This window comes from Halichoerus grypus, chromosome 7 (genome assembly GCF_964656455.1).
Source record: "Halichoerus grypus chromosome 7, mHalGry1.hap1.1, whole genome shotgun sequence".
In the NCBI taxonomy this organism is placed as follows: Eukaryota; Metazoa; Chordata; class Mammalia; order Carnivora; family Phocidae; genus Halichoerus; species Halichoerus grypus.
Window position 1 is genome coordinate 97,366,680 of NC_135718.1, and position 26,659 is coordinate 97,393,338.

The window sequence follows — 26,659 nt, forward strand, 5'->3', positions numbered from 1 at the left end:
AATTTCGTTGCTTCATGCAGAGTGGTTACCACTGTAATTCTTGATAAGTGTAATTATAAAAATTTTGATTCATTTATCTGGTACAGATGATTAGTTTTCTCTTTTCCAGCTCTTAGGATTATGGGAACACAAGGAAAATGGTTCTAAAACTTTTGCTTTTGTAGAGGATTCAACTCTCAACTGTTTGTGTTGTCTTACTTTTTTTTCTTTTTATTTATTTTTTTTAGCTCTCCTTGGAGGCATTTTTTATTTTTTGAACATTTTTAGCCATGGTGAGCTACCTCCTCATTGTGAACAGCGCTTCCTCCCTTGTGAAATAGGCTGTGTTAAATATTCTCTCCAAGAAGGTATTATGGCAGATTTCCACAGTTTTATAAATCCTGGTAAGTAGAGTAAGTAGATGCTAGATCTTAAACAGTATTCATTTTATCTTGACTTTATTCAACAGGATTTGTTTTCTTAAGGGCTGATGTATAGTTCTTAAAGTGTAGTAAGACTTCATCATAATTGGTTGAAAAATTGTTAAGAACTAGGTGTTTACACAGAGTTTTTTAGTTTAAGCTTTTAATCTCAAGAAAGTATTAGAGTTGGGTTGATAGTATGACTGAAAAATAGCCTGTTGTTTGCTTACCTGTGGCCTTACATCTTGGAATTTTCTAAAAGCTTTTTATGCCTTTGCTCTTTTATTTCTTTAACCCATCCTTCACCTTGGAGATCACTAGATTTTAACCTGCTGTTGTTTTATAACTTTGAGCAAAGTTCCTAACCTTTCTGAACTTACTAGCTTATCTGTAAAGTGGGACTAATACGTATCGTTGGCTGCTCTAAGGAGTACGAGAGAAGGTGTGAAGATAGCCTGATACGTAATAGTCTCTCGGATGTTCTCAGGAGCTCTTCTGGCTGTTTCACCCAGCAAACCAAGTAGTGATGAAGACCTAGGATTCCATTAGGTTCCCAAGAGGATAGTTAAAGGACCAGTATACCTTTAAAGGCAGGTAGGAGAAATATATAGGGAGAAGAGTGAAGGGGTAGAGGTTGGGGAAAGAAGAACTTCATCTTTAGTTTTGTCAGTTGCTTTAAAATTCATTAGAATAAGCCAGCGCTTTTTCCGGTGTTTCGATGACAGAAACTAATCATCCTACTCACACTTATGAGAGCTGCTGCTTAGGATAAATTAAATAACTACTTTTCTTCATACAGTTGTAAAACATTATAAAAAGATTGAATTTGGGGACTTTTTTTTTTTTTTTTTGAGATCTACGTACATGAGGCCCTATGTTAAGGGCCTCATGGACCCCTAGCTAAGACTCCTTAAGCAAGTTTTCTTTACTATTTCTTTTCTGTAAGGAGTAACTTCCTTTTTAAAGTAGTTTAGACAATATTCCAAAATTCTTTAATAGTCATCATTCCTTTGGTTTAAAAAAAAATAAACCTCTATGAAAGTTTAATTTTTTTGTATTTTCACATAGCAATAGCCATTACCTACCTATGTTATGACTCGGTCATCCTATGGCATATGGCTCTAGCAAAACCAGAGAGCTGCTCTCAACAAAATATTTTGTATTACAGGTGAAATTCCACGAGGATTTCGGTTTCATTGTCAGGCTGCAAGTAAGTATAAGGGAATGGGATAGAATAATAGGCATTGAGTGTGTATGTACCTGGTTAAGACTTCCTGCTTTACATGGACACATAAAACATAAGTTGGGGGAAGAATAACGTTATTGTTGGAGAATCTTCATAGAAATGGTAGGTGGTGTATGTGATCCTTAAAAAATTTAAAATTAAATAGACTTGGGGGATACCAAAGGATATGACTGTATACCTAAACTCTGAACTAAAAACTCTTCTACGAACTAGGGTTTAACCAGTTTCCTCTGTGATTAGAATGAAAATCATGATAATAGTTTTATTTTTAATTTACATTCAAAAGTGTCATTTTTTTTTTTACTTAAAAATGTAGACAACTAGCCTATAGAAGTGTTTGAAATTAGAAATAAGTTTTTCAAATCTGCCATAACAAGCAGCTATTTTGTTATATTTATAATGCTGTTCTTTATAAATGAAAAGAATATTTTAGAGTCCCTTTTGGTTATGTCCTTTGAGTTTTTTCCAGTCTTAGTGAAAAATATGTACTAGACTTTTTTTGTTTGCCTGGGATCAGGGCAGTAGACTGTGGAACAAAGTAGGGGCAAATTTTTTTAGTTGGTCCTTTTATAGCTTTGAATGAAAAACATTAATAATACAGAAGAGGAATTCTGTTGTAGATTTTGAAGTGTGATCCTAGCTAATCTCCCCACGTGTTACATCATCTGAAGTTATTAACTAAATAGGTGGTGGTAAGACAAAAATAGAAACTTAGCTGGTGATTAACTTCATTTTTACTTCAGCTGTTTCTGGTTTTTTCATTGGTTGAGTGCATTGGAATCCCTGCTGTTTGCGAGCAGGCCACTGGCCTTACTGTTCATTATTTTGGTTCTGATAAATACTTGATTTTTAAAAAGTTTTTAAGGCCTCTTTTTACAACATTTTCAAGTTAACCAGATTAAGAGAAACCTATTAAAGACTCTAGGAATGTTTTCTTAATTTATTTTTCAAACTAATTAAAATTGAACACCATTCAGGAAAGCTCATTGGTGAGCTGCTTTGGAGTTCACCAATTTAGACAGGTCTTAAATTGCCAATTTGGTAACCCTGGGAAGTGTGCCGGTTAAAGAAGATACATAAATGACTGTATTAGAGTGATGGCTATGTTGACATAACTAAAAATGCTTATGCTGGTGTAATCAACCTGATGCTTAGGAAAAGATCATGGTTCATAGAGGAATACACTGAAGCAAATTTATGTGTGGATGCAGAGTGAGTAGGAGCTAAGGAATGTGCATGTAGATCTTTCAAATGCTCCTGTACTAAGTGAAAGTGAAGTGAGATCAAGTGAATACTTCATGGATGGGCATGATGGTTTAGCACATTAGAATCAAAGAATTTCAAGTTTGGAAGAGGTATTGATATGGAATCTATTGATTTCCTCATCCTCATTGCCATGTTTTTCTTGGAAAGGGTACTTCAGGTTCTGTATGAGTTTGTGGGGGTAGGAGGTCTTTGGTCCTTCTCATTCTCCCCCACTTTAACCAGTGGAGCTCTGATTCTGTCCATTTTACTGCTTAATTTTCTTGGGAGAAGTTTTGCTTTAAAACAAGCAAAGCTTTGAGAACTGCTTTCAGCTTCCTATACAAAAGGTCTATTAGCTTTTAAAATCTTCATACGCAAAGAATGTAACATTGACTTAAGGTATAAAGAATATTCATGAACAGCAGTGCATTCCCCAGTCAGCAGAAGAAATAAGGGCAGTGTGCTATCATTGAAGGTCATTATATCTCTCCTTGATTGCATCCCCCTCCCTCTTTATAAGAGAGACACTATTTGGAATTTTGTGCTAATCATTTCCTTTCTTTTCTGAATAGTTTTATTGTGAGTACATTTTTTTTTTTTTTGAGAGTATGCATGAGCGGGGGTTGGGGGATGGAGGGGAGGGGCAGAGGGAGAGGGAGGGAGAGAATCTTAAGCAGGCTCCGTGCTCATGCCCCACTTGGGGTTCAAACCCACGACCCTGAGATCATGACATGAGCTGAAATCACGAGTTGGACACTCGGGGCGCCTGGGTGGCTCAGTCGTTAAGCATCTGCCTTCAGCTCAGGTCATGATCCCAGGGTCCTGGGATCAAGCCCCGCATGGGGCTCCCTCCTCCGCGGGAAGCCTGCTTCTCCCTCTCCCACTCCCACTGCTTGTGTTCCCTCTCTTGCTGTCTCTCTCTGTCAAATAAATAAAATCTTAAAAAAAAAAAAAAAAAGGAGTTGGATGCTAACCACCTGAGCCACCCAGGCATCCTGTGAATATATATTTATTTAAATTATGTATTTAATTTTGCTTTTTTTTAACTTTTATATAATTAACATTGAGTGCTTCTTTCTGTACCTGTATTTTTTTTTTTAACTCAACATTATCTTTTCCCAATTTTTCTGTTGGATTGTCCTTTACATTGGTTTGTGGAATTTCATTATGTATCTGATTTAATTGCAGACTTAATTGCAGATTGATTTAATTTGCAGATACCTATTTTCAGTTTGTGCATTATATTTTTTTATTGTCATTATGGTGTCTTTTAATGACTAAAAGTTTTTATTTTTAATTTAGTAAATGTATCAATCTTTTCCCTTATGTTTTGAGGGGTTTTAGTGTCTTATTTAAGAATCCTCTTTTACCTGAAGGCCATAAATGATAGTTTTTATTGTTTTGTTTTTCATATCCAAGTTCTTAGTCCACCTGGCATTGACTTGTGTATGGTGTGAAGTAGAGATTTTTTTCATTTTTTTCCCATGTGGATAATCAGTTGTCTCAGCATCATTTATTCAATAAGCAATTTGTTCTTCAGTATGTAGTGCCACATTTCTGTTGATGCCTGGGTCTTTTTGATATCTTTTATTTTGTTCTATTGGTCTACTTGGTTTTTGGTACCCATACCATTAAACACAATATTTTAATACTTAGACAAGTTCCTTGACTTTGTTTTGGAACATCATCGTTATTCTTGACCCTTTGTTCTTCCATACGATTTAGAGTCAGAGTATCAGTGCTTTACAAAAAGCTTTGTTGACATTTAGATTGGGATTCCCTTTAAATTTTCAGATCATTTTGGAGAAAATGGACAGCTTTATGATATTCTATCAGTGAACAGGAGTCTACTTATTTTTTTAGATCTGTAATGCCTTATAATTCTTATAATTTTTTTCACAATGATCTTAATATCTTGTTAAATTTATAGCTTATAAAATTTTGTTATTTATAAGTGGTATCTCCTAGAATTATATTTTTATTTACTTTTGTAGTTTAGTTGTATCCAGCCATTGCTAAACTATAACTCTTGAGTTTTTAGTAAATTCCTTAGTCATATCTGTGAAATGACCTTTTTCTAATCTATATATTTTTTATTTAAAACTTTAAAAATTTGTTTTAGGGTGCTGGCTAGGAACTCTGGTTTCTAATGTTTCACCATTAGAGTATGCTGTTTGCTGTGCTTTTTGTTTCTTTTTTCTTCTCTCATTTTTTGTATGCACTCTTGATCAGGGTTAAGAAGTTCCTTTCTATTCCCAGCTTGGTTAGAGATACCAGTTGTACATTTTAATGAGTGGTTTTTCTGTGTCTCACTTGATTTGTGTCTTTTGTTCATTTGGTAATTTGCTAATGCTAAACCAACCTTAAATTCCAGCAGTAAATGCAATATAGTCACTACATAGCTCTTAAAGAAATTGCTGGATTTGGTTTGCTCATATTTTGTTTTAGGATTTGTGCAATCATGTTAAAGACTGAGATTAGTCTTACCTAATTTTGTTACCAGGGTTATTTTGCCGTCCTAATATGGGTTAGAGAATGTGTCTTCAGTTTTTTGAATTTACCTTTGGTTCCTCATGGTTTTGCTGAAATTATCAATTATTTTTTTATTTTCCTGAACATTTAAAGTCTTGGGGCACCTGGGTGGCTCAGTCGTTAAGCGTCTGCCTTCAGCTCAGGTCATGATCCCAGGGTCCGAGCCCTGCATCGGGCTCCCTGCTCAGCGGGAAGCCTGCTTCTCCCTCTCCCACTCCCTCTGCTTGTGTTCCCTCTCTCGCTGTGTCTCTCTCTGTCAAATAAATAAATAAAATCTTAAAAAAAAAAAAAAAACACTAAATGTCTTATGTCTGATAACCCTATTATAGAGATCTTCTTTATGGATCTGTTGGTTATCTTGATGTTCAGTCACGGTATCAGATCTCTTCATATTTCTGATTATTTTTGAGTGCTGAACAGTAGATAGGAAAACTTGTTATTCCTCTCCAAAAAAAATTTATGATTGATTCTGGCAGAAAGCTACTGTCACTAGCCATCTCAGAGTACGATAGTCCAATTTCAGAGATTGAGATAATACAAAATTGGGTTCAGACATTTTAAGAGTCCCATCTATTTCTCGTTGATCTGTAAAAAAGGGGGAAGGTAGATTACCACCAAAGGACCATCTGTGAAATTTGTAATTGACTTGATAGCATAAACGATGGAAGCCAGAAGACAATTGTATATATTAAATATATAACTAAAAATTCAAGTAATACTGGAGTAATATTTTTTAAAAGATTTTATTTTTAAGTAATCTCTACACCCAACATGGGGCTTGAACCCACAACCCAAAGACTGAGTCACATGCTCCACCGACGTAGCCAGCTAGGTGCCCTTAGAGTAATATTTTTAATTCTTACAAGTCTAGGTTTGTTGAAAACTCATTTTCTCAGAATCTAAATCTCCTCTTCCAGAATTGGTAAATGCCCAAATTACCAATGAACCCAAATGTCAGAATGAAGCTCTCTAGCATTTCTTCCTCTCCAGGATTTTGGACCCCTAATTCCTTGCTGCTGTTTTATCTCTGCAGTGCTTTCAAGCAGGTGATTCATTTGTTCAGCTTTTCTCTAGTCTGTCATTATCAGAAATTAAACTCTTCTGTATCCTTTTTTATAACTATATGCTGAAATTCATAATTTGATCTCCTCAGATATAAGTATGATTATTTAAAATCTGTGCTGAATAACTTCAGTAGCTGGAATACCTTTGGACCTCTTCCTATCAAATTTGGTTTGGTTTTCATTCTTCTTTCTTCATGTACCTGGTTATTCTTTTTTTTTTTTTTTTTAAAGATTTTATTTATTTAATTGACAGAGACACAGCGAGAGGGGAAACACAAGCAGGGGGTGTGGGAGAGGGAGAAGCAGGCTTCCCATTGAGCAGGGAGCCCGATGTGGGGCTCGATCCCAGGACCCTGGGATCATGACCTGAGCTGAAGGCAGATGCCTAATGACTGAGCCACCCAGGTGCCCCTGTACCTGGTTATTCATATAGACTGAAAAAATGATTTTTTTTTTAGTGTGACAAATTTATTGGTATTTAAGATTTATTTTAGGGCAGGAAGGAGGAGAGAGGGAGAGAGAGAATCTTGAGCAGACTCCCCGCTGAGCTTGGAGCCTAACATGGGGCTCAATCTCAGGACCCCAAGATCATGAACAAAGAAATCAAGAGTTGGACACTTAACCAACTGAGACACAGAGGTGCCCCAAATTTATTGGCATTTTAGTAAAGACATTGATCTCAGTCATTTCTCTCCCATCTTGACCTTAGGTTAATATTTCATTTGAGTCCAGAAAAGAACATGTAGGAGAGGGATGTTATTTTAATGTAAACAGTAAAATGGACAAAAGTGGAAAGTTTGCTTACATTAAAGCAAGTTAAATTCATGTATCTTGATATAATTAAATCATGTAAGAACTAATAGTTCTATATACATTTCCATTGTTTGGGGCTTACTCTAAACTTAAATGCAAATGAACAAAGTGTTAGGGATGTATACAGGTTGCTTCTCTATTACCTATTAAAAGAGCCCAGCCAGTAGTTATCACCAATAAAATAGTCTGAAGCTGCTTCCAAATTAAACACTGCAGGAGTTTTCAAGGAAATCATTATACTGTATGTTTCTTTTATCTGTGTCTATGCTTTTAAAGATGTGAAAAATCACATGAAAAAAATATACAAAAATTTTTTTAAAACCCTACAATACATAGATCTAACAAAGTATATGTGGTCAAAGATCCCATAAGATATGTTTAAAGATGGGGCGCCTGGGTGGCTCAGTCATTAAGCGTCTGCCTTCGGCTCAGGTCATGATCCCAGGGTCCTGGGATCGAGTCCCATATCGGGCTCCCTGCTCGGCGGGAAGCCTGCTTCTCCCTCTCCCACTCCCCCTGCTTGTGTTCCTGCTCTCGCTATCTCTCTCTCTGTCAAATAAATAAATAAAATCTTTAAAAAAAAAAAAAAAGATATGTTTAAAGATGCATTTTCTTTTACCTTCAGTACCTAAGCTGTACTTTTGAGAGGTCATTGATTAATATGTATACACTTCGAATCCCATTACTGTGCTAAAATAAGAATTCTTGTATTAAGTCCAAACCAAATCACTTTCATAAGTTAGTAACTTAAGCTTTAACAGAGTTGCAGAAAGTACATCATTCTCCTTTTCATCTTCATACAATGTTGCTTTTTTGGTTCTACCTTTAAAAAAAAAACCCCAGCCAAATATTTATTATATGTACATTTAAATTTTTGGTGGTGGTCTGTATTTGAAAAGCGCTTCCTTGTGATGCCTCAGGATCTGGTGGAAATGCTTACAGGGACTAGCTAATAACAAAAACCAAGGTAAGCACATTCAAAATACTGATTTACTTTGGTAGCAAATGGTCTTTGAAGACTAATGAAGGTAGACAAGACCCATTAAGGTGAAGTGGGCTATTTCAAATACTCAACAATTTACATGAAATTAAAAAAAGTTTTTTTTTTTTTTTTTTAAGATTTTATTTATTTGAGAGAGAGAGAATGAGAGAGAGCACATGAGAGGGGGGAGGGTCAGAGGGAGAAGCAGACTCCCTGCCGAGCAGGGAGCCTGATGTGGGACTCGATCCAGGGACTCCAGGATCATGACCTGAGCCGAAGGCAGTCGCTTAACCAACTGAGCCACCCAGGCGCCCCTAAAAAAAGTTTTTTTTAAAGAGCTAAGCATCTATACCAACTGATAGCAGTGCAATACCTCGTTTATGATGAGAAACAAAACAAAGGCCTGTTAGGAAAAAAGCTGTATTTTAATTTTATCTAATATATTCCAGTAACATTTTCCTCCCAATACAATACTCCCTCTCTATAAGGCTGTTCCTGGGAGCCAGACAGTTTAGGTTAATAAGGGAGTTAAGAGTAATTGCTTGCAGTTTAAATAGATGATAACTTTTTGCCTCCCTTTTAATGTGCTAATAGTTGTGTCTTAAAAAAATATGCAATTCTTAGAAAAGTACCATTTCTGATTTTTTTTTTAATTATCTGTAACCTTTTGGAAACTAATCACATGATACTACAAAATTAGCAAACGTCGTGAAATCTGAATACAAAACATAAATTAACTCTAATTTCAAACTCTTATTTGAGTACCACCACCCAATCTTAAAAAAAAAAAAAAATGGTGGCTCCAAGGATATTCTTTTACCATTCTTTAAAAAAGGAAACTATTCCTTTTAAGTTTACACCCACGCCATGCTCCAGTTTCAAAACACATCATTTGTCTTGGTCGTGGACATTTCTGAGATGAGATTTTATATTTCGCTCCCATAGCTTCTGGTTATCAGAGAAACCATGCTTTACTTTATTGAAGGAATTGGGATGTATCCCTTCCAGTATTCTTCATTCTCATCTTTGGAGGCATTTCCTCTGGTTCATGGTCTTCCTCTTCATTAAAAGCTGCTGCTACTGAAAGGTTTTTGGAGCAAGAGTTGAAACCGTTTTTTTAGGTTTATTTGATCCAAGTTTGATGGATATGGCTGAGGCTTTCTTTGTTGTCTGACTACCTATGGCAAATCCAAACTTGGAGATGTTTGTAGGCTTTGTTGGGAAGTCTGCAAGCTGCTTCTTCAGCAGCTCGCTTCTCAACACTGCGACTGGAACTTTCCCCTCCATACTCCAGAGGCTCCAGCTTACCTTGGCTTCTCAGGCTTCTCCTCTTCCACCTTCCTGTCCACGCTTTTCCCTGCCATGCTGAAAAAATGATTTTAAAGTAATTTGGGGCTTATAACAATGTTCCCTTCATCCAGAGAGGATTTATGTTTGCTTTTGCTAGATAGCTGGGGGCCGAGCAAACCAGGTCCCAAAAACTGTCAAAAGCACACTTCTCAGCTGTTCAATTTCCTCTTCTGGAATTAGCAAATAACTGCAGGGGAAAAACTGCCCCCAAAGCTAGGCTCTCTGGAGAGCCTCTCTGGATTTCTGTATTCTCTTGCATCTGGATCTAATAATTTCTTGCTACTGTGTGTGCTCTTGATATCCTCAGGTATTTTAAATTTTTGTGGGAGGTTGGTCTGAATTATTTTGTCCATTTTTTTTTACTGGAAGTGGAAATCTTAATCCTACAACCTTTTAAACAGCAGTCATTGCTGTTAAGTTCTCCAGCCTTATATGTATAAAACAGATTCATGAAAGGTAGATGGGAATAGTGAAAACATAGAGGCTCTTAAATCTGGGTTTGAGTCCTGACTCCATTGTTTGCCAACTATTAACCTACTGTGCGAATTTCTGTGATTGTCAGTTGTGTCTTCTCTAATAGTGTATATCCCCTATCCCATAAGATTATGGGATAAATTATATGAAGTACCTAACCATAACTAGGCTTGGTACAAGTGCTTAAATATGAGTTACCCAGTACTGTCTTCCTGAACTCCTACTTCCTTACCCACTTAATAATATTTGTCTTGGTCAAATTTTGAACTCCTTCCTCCTTTTTATGCCCTTCAGGTGATTCTAGTCACAAGATTCCTATTTCAAACTTTGAATCTGGGCATGACCAAGCAACTGTGTTACAAAACCTTTATAGGTTTATTCACCCAAACGCAGGAAACTGGCCACCTATCTACTGCAAGGTAATTTCATTGTAAGAATTTTTTTTTTTGTAAGAATTTTTTTTAAGACATCCACTTAGATACTGAAAGATCCATGAAAGATATCCAAAGAAAGTAAGTTTGCTTGTATGTTAGCTGTGTGTGTTAAAACGTGTTCATTGTGAATTGTTTTGAATGTGATTAGGTATAATAATTCCTGTGGTTTTATAGGGATTCTGAAGACTGCAAAAGCTGAATGTATTTCTACTTTGATCTCATGTTTTTAGTTTCTCCTGCTGAAATATCTTCTCAGTATCTTTTTACTCTGAAGAAAGGGTGTTCTAATCTGTACACACCCGTCCTTCTAAGTAAGATTACTGTTTATTCAGAACTGTTTTTGTAGCAATCTCTTGACCCTCTTTTGTAATCTTTAGAGAGCCTTTATTCTTTATTTTGTCTAAATTCTTTTAGCTAGTAGTTGAAGAACTGGGTTTTAACCTTAACTATTTTAGTGTAACCATGAACAGATTACCTTATCTTTTTCTGAACATTGGTTTTTTCATGTGCCTACCCTAGATTTCCCTTGCTCTTCAGAGAGTCTGTTAACATTGCTTTATAAATGTAACTGGTTATTAAAAGCAGTAGTCTTTTAAAATACATGTTGCTCTTTTTTATGGTTCTCATTTAGTTGTCACAAACTCTTTAGTCTTTCCCTTCCTGCCACCCCCACCTCCCCAGTTTGAAAGGACAGCAATTGATTAAAATTAACTCAATGTAGGAGAAAATAAAAGTAATTTTTTTCCCTTCTCCAGTCTGATGACAGAGCCAGAGTCAACTGGTGTTTGAAGCATATGGCAAAGGCATCAGGTAAGTAAAACTAGGTCACTGTTGAAGTGCATTATAATAGCTCTATTTCCATTTTGGTATACATGTTCTGTGTGCCTAAATTCAGTAATTGTTTGTCTTTTTCTGTTTACCTATGGAAGAAATCAGGCAACATCTAGAACTTCTCACTGTAGAAGATCTTGTAGTGGGGATCTACCAGCAAAAGTTTCTTAAGGAGCCCTCTAAAACCTGGGTTCGGAGCCTCCTAGATGTGGCCATGTGGGATTATTCTAGCAACACAAGGTATGGTGATTTTGTGATAGTGATTATGACTTTTTGAACTGAGAAAATATGGCAGGATTAATTTTTCCTTTCTCATCAACAGGCAGTATTTTCCTATGAAACTTTGGAATTATTATTTCTTTGAATAATAAGATTCCATTGATTGTCATTCTGTCTACAACTAGAAACAAAACACACTACCAAATAACTGACATGGTGCTTTATCACTTAGAGTTTTTGTACTGATGAAAGAATATATTTATTTAAACAGACGTTTTATTACATAGGATTCTTAGACTTACATATAAGAAATACGTAAGTGAAATAAATTGAAAGTATTTTTTATTTTGAAATAATTTCATGTTTATGTTTGGTAGAATTCTCCTTGGGAAGCCATCTGGCCCTGGACTCTTATTTTTTTGGGAGGTTTTTGATTACGGTTTCAATTTCCTTGCTGGTTATGGGTCTGTTCAGATTGTCTGTTTCTTCCTGTTTCAATCTTGGTAGTTTATAAGTGTCCAGGAATGCATCCATTTCTTCCAGATTGCCTGGTTTGTTGCCATATAGCTGCTGGTAATAAGATCTAATAATTGTCTCTATTTCCTTGGTATTGGTTGTGATTTCTCCTCTTTCATTCAAGATTTTATTAATTTGGGTCCTTTCTCTTTTCCTTTTTATAAGTCTGGCTAGGGGTTTATTGATCTTACTAATTCTTTCCAAGAACCAGCTTCTGGTTTCGTTGATCTGTTCTACTGTTCTTCTAGTTTCTGTTTCATTGATTTCTGCTCTAATCTTTATTATTTCTCTTCTCCTGCTTGGTTTAGGCTTTATTTGCTGTTCTTTCTCCAGCTCCTTTAGGTGTAAGGTTAGCTTGTACAGTTGGGATTTTTCTAATTTTTTGCGAGAGACTTGGATGGCTATGTACTTCCCTCTAAGGACTGCCTTTGCAGTATCCCATAGGTTCTGAACTGATGTGTTTTCATTTTCATTGGTTTGCATGAATTGTTTTAAGTTCCTCTTTAATTTCCTGGTTGACCTATTCATTCTTTAGCAGGATGCTTTTTAACATCCAAGTGTTTGTGTTCCTTCCAAATTTTTCCTTGTGGTTGAGTTCCAGTTTCAAAGCATTGTGGTCTGAAAATAATGCAGGGAAGAATCCCAATCTTTTGGTATAGATTGAGACCTGATTTGTAACCCAGTATGTGGTCTATTCTGGAGAAAGTTCCATGGGCACTTGAGAAGAATGAGTATTCTGTTGTGTTCGGATGGAATGTTCTGTGTAAATATCTATGAGGTCCATCTGGTCCAATGTGTCCTTCAAAGCTCTTGCTTCTTTGCTGATGATCTGCTCAGATGATCTGTCCATTGCTCTCAGTGGAGTGTTGAAGTCTCCTATTAATGTATTATTATCAGTATGATTCTTTATTTTGGTTATTAGTTGGTTTATGTAGTTGGCTGCTTCCATGTTGGGGGCATAGATATTTACAATTGTTAGATTTTCTTGTTGGGTAGACCCTTTAAGTATGATAGAGTATCCCTCTACATCTCTTACTACAGTCTTTGGTTTAAAATCTAATTCGTCTGATATGAGAATTGCTACCCCAGCTTTCTTTTGAGGTCCGTTGGCATGATAAATGGTTCTCCATCCCCTCACTTTCAATATGGAGGTGTCTTTAGGTTCAAAATGAGTCTCTTGTAGACAGCATATGGACGGGTCCTGCTTTTTTATCCAATCTGAAACCCTGTGTCTTTTGATAAGAGCATTCAGTCCATTCACATTGAGAATAACTATTGACAGATATGAATTTAGTGCCATTGTATTGCCTGTAAAGTCCCTGTTTCTATAGATTGTCTCTGTTAATATCTGGTCTATATTACTTTTGGGGTCTTTCTTCTTTTATAGAATCCCCCTTAATATTTCTTGCAGGACTAGCTTGGTGGTCACATACTCTTTCATTTTTTGCCGGTCCTGGAAGCTCTTTATCTCTCCATCCATTCTGAATGACAGCCTTGCTGGACAAAGTATTCTTGGCTGCATGTTCTTCTCATTTAGTACCCTGAATATGTCTTGCCAGCCCTTTCTCGCTTGCCAGGTCTCTGTGGATAGGTCTGATGTTATTCTGATGCTCCTCCCTCCATACGTAAGAAATCTCTTCCCCCAGCTGCTCTCAGGATAGCTTCCTTGTCTCTAAGATTTGCAAGTTTCACTATATGTTGGGGTGTTGATCTATTTTTGATTTTTGGAGGGGTCCTCTCTGCCTCTTGGACATGAATGCTTTTATCCTTCTCCAGATTAGGGAAGTTCTCAGCTATGATTTGCTCAAATATACCTTCTAGTCCTCTTTCTCTCTCCACCCCCTCGGGGATCGCAGTAATTCTGACATTGGAATGTTTCACGGTGTCCTTGATCTCTCTAAGTCTATTTTCATGGGCTCCTAGCTGCCTATCCCTGTCTTCCTCGACTTCCTTCCTTTATATCAGCTTATCTTCTAGATCACTGATTCATTCTTCTGCCTAATTTACCCTAGCTGTTATAGTATCCAGTTTAGACTGCATCGCATGCAGAGCATTTTTAAGTTCGGCCTGGTTAGATCTCATTTCTGCCCGTAGAGATTCTATGTTGTCACTTATGCTTTTTTCAAGCCTAGCTATTGATTTCATAATTGCTATCCTGAATTCTATCTCTGACATCTTGCTTATATCCATATAAGCAAGTTCTGTGGCAGAGGACATTGTCTCTGGTTCTTTTCTTTGTTGGGAGTTCTTCCTCCTAGTCATTCTGTTGAGGGATGGTTGAGTGAATGAACAGAGTCCAAAGTATCAACCGTGACCCAAGCAAGATGCACCTTAGAAAAAAATCCGAAGTGGTCAAAAGCTACCACAGATGCAACCAAGGCCAAGATGATCCAAAACAACAAAAAAGAAAGGAAAATAAAAGGGGGGAGCGGGGAGAGAGATTATCATCTCTCAGGGTGGACAAAGCAGGGTGATCTGCCTGTTCCTGATTGATTTTTGGTCTGTATGTTAGAAGACACTATATCCCCAAATTGCAAAGAAATCAGAACTTATGTGTGTGTGTGTATGTGTGTATGTATGTATGTATGTATCAAGATAAAATTGAATAGAGTGAAAAATGGGCCAGTATTGGGTATAAATCTATAAAACATAGATGTGAAAAAAATAAAAGTTAAGTGACTTAAAAACATAGGTTGGGAAATAATCTGTTTGAAACAGGAACAGGGTAAAAAAAAAAAAAAAAGAAAATTTTAGCCTGAACTATAAAGGAGTAGTGAGGGAACACCTGGAGCTCCCTATATTATTTTCCCCTGGTGCTGGAGTTTTACAGTCCTCTGGGAAGTAAGCTTATCTTTCACCTGTTCTTCGTCTGTCTTCTGGGAGAGGGGCCTGCTGCTTGGCTTCTCAGGCCTCTTTGCCTGCGTGGAGTTGCCCCACCTCTTGTCAGGGGGATGCGCTTAATGTGAGCTGGTTGGCTATGTGGCTTTTGTTCCCTGGTGGCTTGCCACTTCTCTTTAGAGGGTTGGAACAAATATGGCCGTGCGGGAATCTCTGGCCCACAGCCGCAATGTCACTGTCCCTACCCCATCCAGGTCAAACCGTCTCTACTTCTGCATGTATCAAGCTCCACAGACTTGTGCATTTCATGCCTGCCACACCTTTCCCAGGGGAGTCACGGGGACCCGGGAGCATCTCTGCGCTTTGTGACTCCACAACTGCTAGCGGTCATGGGCTCATGCATGCACCCTCTTCTGCAGCTCCCTAGTCATGCTGGGTGCTGCCCCAGTGTCCTTTCGTGGGCCACACCGCCCTGAGAGCTGTTGCCCTGTCTTGGGCACAAGCTGTTTTATATCTCCCCTAGGATGTTAAACAGCCCGCACCTTCTAGTCCTTTTCAGGGTGGTCAGGCAGAGGGCGATCTCCTTACCAGTGCAGCTTACAGTTTATGGTGTCCGGAGCTGAGAGTCCCCTCTGGGCTCACTGACCACAACCAGTCTCCCCACTCCACTGCTTGGGCACTTTATCGGTTCGGGCTCACCTGTTCTTTGTGAGTCTCCTGGAATCCTGAGACCACAATGATCCCCCTAGAATGCTGCTTTATTCATCCCCTATGCCCTTTTCAGAAGGGGTGCCTCTCACTAGAGCAGATTTCCAGGGGGCCTGATTTTTTGCTCCGGTGTTATATCACTTTCCAGTGGCTGGCTTATGGAGGCTCCCTCCCCTCTTCATTTATCCTCGATATTTCCCCTGAAGATTCAAGGTTCTGTACCTCCTACCTTGCAAAAAGTAGTCATTTTTCTGCTCGTGGAGGTCCAGATAAATCTTCTTGCATGTCAGGTTGAATTTGTGTGTGTTCAGAATGGTTTGATAGATATCCAGCTAAATTCGAGGGACCAGATGAAACGAGGTCCCCTACTCTGCCACCACCTTGCCCCCCTCCTCTAAGATTTCATTCTTTTTATGGCTGACACATACACCACATCTCCTTTATCCATTCATCAGTTCATGGACATCTGGGCTCTTTCCGTAGTTTGGATATTGTTGATAATGCTGCTATAAACATTGGGGTGCATGTATCCCTTCGAATCAGTATTTTTTTTAAAGATTTTATTTATTTGACAGAGAGCACAAGCAGGGGGAGCAGCAGACAGAGGGAGAGGGAGAAGCAGACTCCCCACTGAGCAGGGAGCCTGACACGGGGCTCGATCCCAGGATCCTGTGATCATGACCTGAGCTGAAGGCAGACACTTAACCGACTGAGCCACCCACGTGCCCCAAAATCAGTATTTTTGTATCCTTTGGGTAAATACCTAGTAGTGCAATTGCTGGATTGTAGGGTAGCTCTATTTTCAACTTTCTGAGGAACCTCCATACTGTTCTTCAGAATGGCTACACCGGTTTGCATTCCCACGAATAGTGTATGAGGGTTCCCTTTCTCCGCATTCTCACCAACACCTGTTGTTTCCTATGTTAATTTTAGCCATTCTGACTGGTGTGAGGTGATGTCCATTGTAGTTTTGATATTGAGCATCTTTTCATGTGTTTGTTAGCCAGCTGTATGTCTTCTTTGGAGAAATGTCTGTTCATGTCTTCTGCTCACCTTTTAACTGGATTGTTTTTTGGGTGTTCAGTTTTATCAGGTCTTTATAAATATACAAATGGTGTTGGGAAACTGGACAGCAACATGCAAAAGAATGAAACTGGACCACTTTATTACACCATACACAAAAATAAATTCAAAATGGATGAAAGACCTAAATGTGAGACCTGAAACCATCAAAATTCTAGAGAACACAAGCAGTAACCTCTTTGACATCAGCTGTAGTAGCTTCTTACTAGATATATCTCCTGAGGCAAAGGCAACAAAAGCAAAAATAAACTACTGGGATGTCATCAACATAAAAAGCTCCTGCACAGCAAAGGAAAAAAGTCAAAACTAGAAGGCAGCCTTCAGAATGGGAGAAGATATTTGCAAATGACTTACTTTGACTTTCATGATCTTGACATTTTTGAAGAGTACAGGCCGGTTACTTTATAGAATGTTTCTTAGTTTTAGTTTGCCTGTATTTCTTCATGATTAGTTTGAGTTTATATATTTTTGGCAGGAGTACCACGGACGTTATGTGTCTTCTCTTCAGTGTGTCCTATTGGATGCATATGAAGTCCTTTTGTTCCATTACTGATGATAACTTTGATCACTTAAGATGGTGCCTCCCAGATTTCTCCTTTGAAAAGTTACTGGTTTTCACCTTGTGATTAATATTTTATAGGGAATATTTTGAGGTTTGGTAGATATTCTCAAACTTCAGTCTGCCTCTTAATTTTCACATCCATTGATGGCTTTTGCCTGAATCAGTAATTATTATATTTATGGACTGGTGATTTTTCTAATCCAGTTGTTCCCTTTATGTTTATTAGTTGACATTCTACTGTAAGGAAGAGCTTTACTTTTATTTTTTTAAGATTTATTTATTTAGAGAGAGAGTCGTGGGGGCGGGGGAGAGAAAATCCTCAAGCAGACTCCCCTTTGAGCAGGAAGCCCAGCACAAGGCTTGATCCTAGGACTCTGAGATCATGACCTGAGCCGAAACCAAGAGTCAGCTGCTCAACCGACTGAGCCACTCAGGCACCCCAAGAGAGCTTTTATTTTTATTTTTATTTTTTTTTATTTTTTTAAGATTTATTTATTTGACAGAGAGAGACACAGCGAGAGAGGGAACACAAGCAGGGGGAGTGGGAGAGGGAGAAGCAGGCTTCCCGCAGAGCAGGAAGCCCGATGCGGGGCTCGATCCCAGGACCCTGGGATCATGACCTGAGCCAAAGGCAGACGCTTAACGACTGAGCCACCCAGGCACCCCGAGAGCTTTTATTTTTAAAAAATAATGAGTATGGCCTCATGGATTCCTATTTTTTTTAATGGCCTATAATCTGTTACTATCAACTTATTTTTTATGCTCAGTTTGACTGATGTTTATGGTCAGTGGGAGTCCCTTCAAAGCAGTGGTTTCTGTGTCCTTTTGACATTTCTTCATCATTCTCTGAATGCTTCTTTGCTTTCTGGCTTAATATGTTCCAGGCTCATCCTTGTGCTTTCCCTGCTTCAGCTTTGGATTACCCATTTCTCCATGGAGCCCTGGTTCCTTTAAATGGAGGACAGTATTTAGGAGATAGGATGTGGGTGTTAGGTGTGCTCATTCCTGCTAGAGCATTAGTGATTCTAGTTCCCCTTGGTGGAGAGAGCTACATATATACACAGTCTCCACACACATTTTTTTTTTTAAAGATTTTATTTATTTGACAGACACAGCGAGAGAGGGAACACAAGCACGGGGAGTAGAAGAGGGAGAAGCAGGCTTCCTACAGAGCAGGGAGCCCGATGCGGGGCTCGATCCTAGGACCCTGGGATCATGACTGGGGCCAAAGGCAGACGCTTAACGATTAAGCCACCCAGGCACTCCCTCCACACACATTTTTATGTCTGTCTCACCATGAGTTCATACTAATTACCTATAATTCCAGTTCAACACCTACTGTTTTCCAGTTTTCCATTTTTCTATTTTTGTATTTCCCTTTTCTGAGTGAAAAACCTGGCACTCAGTATTCTTGTTTAGTCCTAAAATACATTAATTAAAAATCAATTGTTAGAGAATTAAGTGATACCCTGTAAAAAAAAATTAATAGTTCATAATTTGCTTTCAGTTGTTTTTTAATCTGAAGGCATATAGTCAAAATACTTTGTTCAAAAGTTATTTGGGTTGGTTCTTCCCCCTTCTTCAGTGTGGTTAAATTATTCCTTTGAAATATAGTTCAGTCCATTTGCTTGTTTTATTCCATTTCTGTTTTTTCCCATCCTTGTTGATTCTCTTACCTTTTTAATGTTTTTAAACAAAAACGTATATTCAGAAGTATCACTTCACTTCAATCCAGCTCCATAAAACTCCTTGGATTGCATTAAGTTTATAAATTAACTTGGGGAGAACTGAAATGTTTATAATGTTGAATTCTATCTAAAGACAAGAGATGTCTTTCCATTTCTCAAATCTACTTTTGGGTCTTTAAAGACTTAAAATTTTCTTACACAAGTTGTGTATATCTGGGACTGGGCCAATTTTTGTGGGGCAGTTCTTTGATAACTTTTATCTGTTTCTTCTATGAAAATCAGTTTGATTAGGCTTTCTAACTTTAACGGGATCAATATTGGTAATCTGTATTTCTCTAGGAGATTGTACATTTTATATGTTTCCAAATTTGTTTAAAAGTCTGCAAAGTTAGTCTCTTATAACTTTTAAAATTCCTTCTGTTTCAGTGGTTATTCTTGTATATTTGTGCTTTTTTTCTTTAAATGAAGCTAGTGTATTGTCTATTTTTTTTTTCCAAAACAACAGGATTTTATTAGATGTAGATTTTTTTTTATTCTCTACCTCATTAATTTCTGCTTTTATTTTCTTGGTACTGTGGTTCTTTTTCTATTTTGGGGGCTCAGACTTCATTAATTTTCTAATTTTTTTTAAAGATTTTATTTATTTATCCTAGATTGACATATACAGTATTTTGTCATTTAAAAAAAATTCTGTAGTTTTAACCCACAAGTTAATATAAGGCTTTTAAATATCCAGATGTAAAGGCCTTTCTAGTTTGGTTAGTAAATTCTGGTGTCTTTGCACTGTGATCAGTTTTGTTCATAATATTTCTACTTTATGCAGTTTTTTGCTAACTTAATATATAAATCAATTTTTGTGAATGTTCTGTGGGTGTGTGAGAAGAATATTTATTATTAGGGTGTATTTATTATCCATGAGATCTACTTTGAGTTGTTTAAGTTGTTTCATCTCTTAAGAAAGACAGGGGTTGGAGAAAAGGGAACAGCCCTCGTGCACTACTTGTGGGAATGTAAACTGGTGCAACCACTGTGGAAAACAGTATGGAGGTTCCTCAAAAAATTAAAAAATAAAAATACCATAAGATCCAGTTAATTCCATTACTGGATATCTCCCCAAAGAAAATGAAAACACTAATTCGAAAAGATACATGCATCCTTAAATACACATTTGGAATAATAGCTAAGGTATGGAAGCAACCCAAGTGTCCATTGATAAATGAATGGATTAAGAAGATTGGTATACACAATACACATGTGCACTGCGTGCATGCGCGTGCGCACACACGCGCGCACACACACACACTGGAATATTACTTAGCCATAAAAAAGAATGAAATCTTACCATTTATGGCAACATGGATAGACCTAGAGGGTATTATGCTGAGTGAAATAGGTCAGAGAAAGACATCAATACCATGATTTCACGTATATGTGGACACTAAAAACCAAAACAGACAAATAAAAAACCAGACAGACTCTTAACTACAGAGGACAAACTGGTAGTTGCCAAAGGGAAGGTGGGTGAGGGGATAGGCTAAATAAGTGAAGGAGACTAAGAGCTACAAACTTCCAGTTATTAAAAAAAAAATTGTCTTAATTGCTTGAGTTATATCTACTCGATCTGTCATGTGTTGAGAATGGTGTATTAAAAGTTTCCTGTTACTATCGTGTTTCTATGTTTCATTACATCTTCTGTAGTTTTAAGCTGGTTACTGTGGTATTTGGTGCCTTTACAGAAAAAAAATTTGCTGAATCTTGATCTGGTAGATTGATTAGGGCTCTTAGGAACCAGTAGTCCCTGTGTTCTTGCCTTATGAAAACTTTTTATTTGACCTGTATTTCCTTGAGTTTCTAGAAAATACAGCTGTATTTTTTTGTATGTCTTTGTGTGTTGCTTTTGAGAAGCTTGTTCATTTAATTCTCTTGGCCTTTCTAAGTTGATCTTTTTGCCTGGAGACCTTAAGAATATTTTTTCATATTTAAAGTCTAATAGTTTTATTAGTATATTTCTCTGAATGTATTATTGCAGATCCATCTTCTCATCTGCTTGGTGAGCCCTTTCAGTATGCAAAATCAGGTCTTATTTCTGGAGATTTGTCTTTGATGGTAGTTTAATATTAGTTCTCTTCTATTTAATTTCTCTTCTGAAGGGAGTCCAGCATGTGTATGTAATTTAGTTCTTTTCTGATGTAATTTTTATTTCCTTCCAGAGTTTTGTCAACTCTTTATTTCTTTTTATTTCTGTTCTTAGTTTTGAAATTTCTCATTCAGGGCATGTTTTCATATCTTAAAATTCTTGTTTGAGGATATTTAATTCAACAGAGTGTTATGTTACAGTTTTCCCTTCATGGTTTTTTGGCAGGAGAGGGGAAGAAGGTAAGGGTAAGAGTTATCAGCTAGAGTGTTTTGAGTCTCATTTTCAGTTTTCTTGTGGTAGCTTTCTGTAGATGAAGGTATGTTGTTCCTTTGTATTTCTTGGACAGGGCTGGTGGTTTGGGGAGGTTTGAGATTCATAGTTCAAGTGCTCCCTCTTCTGTCAGTATAGCAAACTGGTTTCTTTGAATACTTTCGGGGTGGCAGGGATGTGGTTGTGGGGCTTCCCATTTTTCTTTGTTTTCTTTTGTCCTGAAAAATCCTAAATTTTTCCCCTTTCCTCTTTGCTTTTTTCCCCCTCCACACAGTTTCTAAATGACTCTTCTCCCTCCCTCCCTCCCTCCCTTCCAGACTACCTCCTAGAGCCTCACAGGTACTTTTAAGTCTCTTTGCTGTGGTCAGTCCTCTGATCTGTCAAGATTCTGAATATTTACATATCTTCTCATTGTGTAATAATTATAATTTAATCTTAGGCTCTCTATTTCCCCTCTGTCTCTCCCCCAGTGTTTGGTGGACTCCACTCCCCATATAAAGGCTCAGGTGTGAACTTGAGAAGTCACTCCACTGGAAATCAAGAGGTTTTTTTCCCTCGTATATTTTTGGTAGGAATGTAAATTGGTGCAGCCACTGTGGAAAACAGTATGGAGGTTGCTCAGAAAATTAAAAATAGAAATACCATATAATCCAGTAATTCCATTACTGGGTATTTATCCAAGGAAAATGAAAACACTTAATTGGAAAAGATATACACCCCTGTGTTTATTGCATTATTTACAATAGCCAAGATATGGAAACAACCCAGATGTCCATCCATAGATGAATGGATAAAAAAGATGTTATATATATGTGTATACACACACACAAGGATATTACTCAGCCATAAAAAAAGAATGAGATCTTGCCATTTGCAAAGCATGGATGGACCTAGAGGGTGTTATGCTAAGTGAATTAGGTCAGAGAAAGACAAATACCATAGGATTCCACTTATGTGTGAAATCTAAAAAACAAAAGCAGAAACAGGCTCATAAATACAGAGAACAAACTGATGGTTGCCAGAGGGGAGGGTGGGGGAATGGGCAAGATGGGTGAAGGGGAGTAGGAGGTACAGGCTTCCAGTTATGGAATGAGTAAGTTTTGGGGATGAAAAGTATAGGGGCGCCTGGGTGGCTCAGTTGGTTAAGCATCTATCTACCTTCGGCTCAGGTCATGATCCCAGGGTCCTGGGATCGAGCCGCGTGTTGGGCTCCCTGCTCAGCAGGGAGTCTGCTTCTCCTTTTCCTGCTTCCCCTGCTTGTGTGTGCACATGCTTCTCAAATAAATAAAATCTTTAAAAAGAAAAAAGTATAGCATAGAGAATATAGTCAATGGTATGGTAATAGTGTTGTATGATGACAGATGGTGGCTACTTTTGTCAGTATAGTGTAATGTATAGACTTGTAGAATTAGTACGTTGTACACCTAACACTAATGTAACATTGTGTGTCAACTATACTTAAAAAAATGAAAAATATTTTAGGGGAGGGATAAAATGTATGATTACTAGGAGAAAAAAGAAAGAGAATAGACTGAGTAAGTATTCTACAAAGAAAGTGAATGATCTGAATTAGAATGAATCCTACTAACGGTTATATGTATTTATATGCCAATCTATTAAAATACTTTTTTGCCACTGACAAACACCTTTTCTGTGAGTTTTGATGCTGGTTCTTTCTTGATCTTATCAGATGGTATCAGCAGAAGTTGTTCAGAGACAAACCAATACTTTCTCAAATAATCTTCAAATGGTTTATTGACTAAAATGAGTTATAGTTGTTTATCATCAAGAACAAGCAAATTTGTACATGTTCAGGCAATGCAACTAATTCTAGACTGACCAATAGCAATTGTAAAATACCTTCAATTGTAAGATGCATTCCAACTTCAGTTAAAATGTGAAAAAAAAAAAAAGTTTTAAAATTGAAAAAATAGTGTTGAGCTCAGTTGGGAAGTACAGGCTGCAACAAGTGTAGCCTTGGTGTAAGACATTGAGGGCTGTGCCATGGGTTTTGTTTATGATGAAACTATTACATAGTACTGTAAGCACTTTGGTAATAAATAGCTTTGAACAGGATGGATCTGCCTTCTTCTGAGCTTCCTAATGTAAGATTCCAATATATAGCATTTTAGAAGGGAGATTGGGCTTAGTAGCCAACAGAAACTATTGTTGGAATCTGTTAATATAAGCAGATGGGGCTCATTTCAAACACTTCTCTTAAACTTCTGCTTTTACATTAAAGTTTGTAATTTTTGTCTCTAGCTTTAGGAGAAATGGGTAGGTATTGGTGAAATTGAGAACAGTTAGACAAAGTGAGTATCAGAAATTAAACAGGCTATTGATGACTATCCTGGTATTTTGAAGGCTAGAATATTTATAACTCTTACAAATCTGCCATTCTCCTTGTTTCTTGTCATAATTGTCTTTGAATTAATTCACTGTGTATGACTGATGGATGAAACAAGGCAGCTTTTATTTAATCAGCCAGTATTTATTGAGCATCTCCTCTGTCCCAGGCACTGTGCTGCAGGTACAGTGGTGAACAAGATTAGTGTGGTCTCTGCCCTCATGAAGCTAATGTTTTTTAAAAGTTTTTTTAGATTTTATTTGAGAGAAAGAGAGTGAGAGAGAGCGTGCACGGGAGGGGTAGGGTCAGAGGGAGAAGCAGACTCCCCACCAAGCAGGGAGCCCAATGCGGGACTAGATCCTGGGACTCCAGGATCATGACCTCTGCCCAAGGCGGTCGCTTAACCACTGAGCCACCTAGGCGCCCTGAAGCTAACATTTTAATGGGAAAGTGAAACTTTCAGTAAATAACAAAATGGTAATTTTAGCTTGTGATCAGTGCTAAGAAGGAAATCAACAAGATACTGTTCCTCTTTAAGCAAAGTGTGTAGAAAGATAGACTACTTTCTAGAATATTCAAGAAGACTTTTTTTTTTTGAGGATGTAACATTAAAACTGAGATCTGAAGCAAGAGAGCGATGTAGCCATGTGAAAAATGGAAGGAAGAGAGAGCATCCTGGGCAGAGAGGTGCAAAAGCCTGGAGGTGAAAGCTTGGTGTTTACTGGAAATTGTTAAGTCAGTGTGACTGGAAGGTAGTGAGCAAAGGGGAGAATACACAAGGTGAGGTTAAAGAAATAAGCAAGGACCATAAATACCATAAGCTTTCTTAGCTGCAGGAAGGAATTATTCCCCATTTCTCCCCCTTCTACTTCCCCTTTGGCAACCGTCAGTTCTCTGTATTTAGGGAGTACGGGAAGGAATTTTATCAAACGGAATTAACAGAATTTGATTAGGTTTCTAAAAGATCTCCTGAGTTTTTAAGGGATATATTGAAAAGGGGCAAACAAGGAAGTACAGTCTATAACTATTAGACTATTTCTCTAGTCTAGACAAGAAATGGCTTGGAGAGGGGTGACAGTAGAAATGGAGAGGAATAAGTAGATTTCATCTGGGTAAAAACCAGTAGACCTTGCTGATGGACTGGATACAGGAAGGGAGATTGAAAAGAAATAAAGACCATGCTTCGGTTTATAGATGGGGAACAGAGAGAGGAGCAAGTTTAGAATGTTTTGAGGCCCTGGTGAGGTAAGATCTAGAAATAACAAGCAGGCAGCTGGTGGTCCTGGTCTAGAACTCAGTGGAGAGGTTTGGATAATGCTAGCATTCATTTTACTATGTGCCAGGCACTGTTCTGGGCACTGAAAATACAGTGAAGAGAGACCAGTCTTCTGCTTTAATGGATCTTACAGCATATTGATGAGGTCACTTTGGCAGAGGGCAAAAAGAGAAGAGGACCCAGCACAGAGCCCTAACAAGGTCTGACATTTTAAAACTGGGCAGCGGCTGACTTTTGGAGGTCTCAGTACCTCTCAGCCTGCAGTTACTATCATGTTACGTATTGTCATAGCCATCATCAGTGTTGATTTGGGTTAAAGATCTGAGGAAGAAAAGTAGGATCATAGATGCAATAATTTCACATTTCATTGGGGTACTTGTTGGTGGGGCAAGGATGTTTGTTTGCTTTTGTTCTCTGGATTGTCTCATTCTTTGGGGTTGTGAGTTCTGTTCCTGTCTTGTGTTGCATGCTTTCTTTGAATGTCTGATTGTCCTTGGTTGTGTTCATGTTTAGAAATTGGGCTGCAAAGCTGAGTAAATGCTCTGTATTCATTGGGGATTATCAACTAGTTGGGCTTTACTGTAGGGTAAGAAGATGAGGGAACTAGATGTTAAGCTGAGGCAGAATCCTAAATGCCACAATATTGTGGGCTTTGCCTTAAGGTACCAGCACCCATTCTCGCTGCCTGATTCTCCTAAGAGCAGTTTACTTCTTTGTACAGGGTCAGGGAACTTGACCATTCTTTGTTCAGAAGAAGTTCAGCTTCCTGTCTTACCTCTGCTCTCTGGCCAGGGACATGTGCATGGGTTCAGAGCCTCTTTTGACTTCTGGTAGGCAGATCTCCTTCTGTGCAGCTGGGTCTGTGAGGACTGAAGGCTGTGACTTCCTTTATCTAGCCTCCTTGGTTACTATGCCCTCATTTACTTTCTGTATCCCACACATGTTAAATTCTCTTCCATGGAGGCCTCTTTCTGTTTTCCCTTTATTGTGGACTGCTACTGTTTTTATTCTTTGACTGTCATTTGGTAGAGTCATGGGAGCAAGAGGAGATAAATTTATGCATTTTAAACCAGAAGCCCCAGAATTGTAGTTTTAAGGGGTGCAGTTTTATATTTTGATGTCACTTTAGAATTGTTTTTTCTTAGCCCAATTTATCGAGTTTTTTATTTTTAACCAGTATTGGGTAGCTCTTGTACATAAGGCTTGAGACTAGGTTTTGTGGGAAATATGGGAAAGAGTAGCATGATTGTCCTAGCCCTCAGTGCCTCCTGTCTGACAAGGGCAATAAAGACACTGGAGTTGTATATGATAATTTCTGATAATTCATAAAAGTGTTTCAAAAGATTATGATACATCAGGGAGAAATCACTTGAGTGTAAGGGCTAAAAATATATGAAATACTTTATGGGGTAAATGGTTCTCCTAAAAAGATGAATAGAATTTCTATGAGCAGAGATTTAGGTTGAAAGGAGGACTTCCAAGAGGAGAAAAGGGCCTGAACAGTGACTCAAAGGACTGAAAGCACAGAAACTGTTGAAGAGAAGCTAGTGACTCCATTTGACTAGAGTACAGAACCTCTGTACCTGTCGGGTGATCATGGTTCTGAGCAAGGGAAAGGCTGGGTTATCCTTGAAAAGAAGGAG

General features: G+C 37.9%; 1 protein-coding gene across 1 annotated transcript in view; it reads left to right on the forward strand.

The window, feature by feature from the left end:
* Positions 1 to 276: 276 nt before the first annotated feature.
* MAEL (maelstrom spermatogenic transposon silencer) overlaps positions 277 to 26,659 on the forward strand; it is a 32,361-nt gene continuing 5,978 nt past the window's right edge. Inside the window, exons 1-5 of the mRNA XM_036076739.2 lie at positions 277 to 383; positions 1,570 to 1,611; positions 10,402 to 10,526; positions 11,297 to 11,351; positions 11,471 to 11,612. Coding sequence (XP_035932632.2) covers positions 353 to 383; positions 1,570 to 1,611; positions 10,402 to 10,526; positions 11,297 to 11,351; positions 11,471 to 11,612 — 395 coding nt within the window. The 5' untranslated portion in view covers positions 277 to 352. The remainder of the gene's footprint in view (positions 384 to 1,569; positions 1,612 to 10,401; positions 10,527 to 11,296; positions 11,352 to 11,470; positions 11,613 to 26,659) is intronic.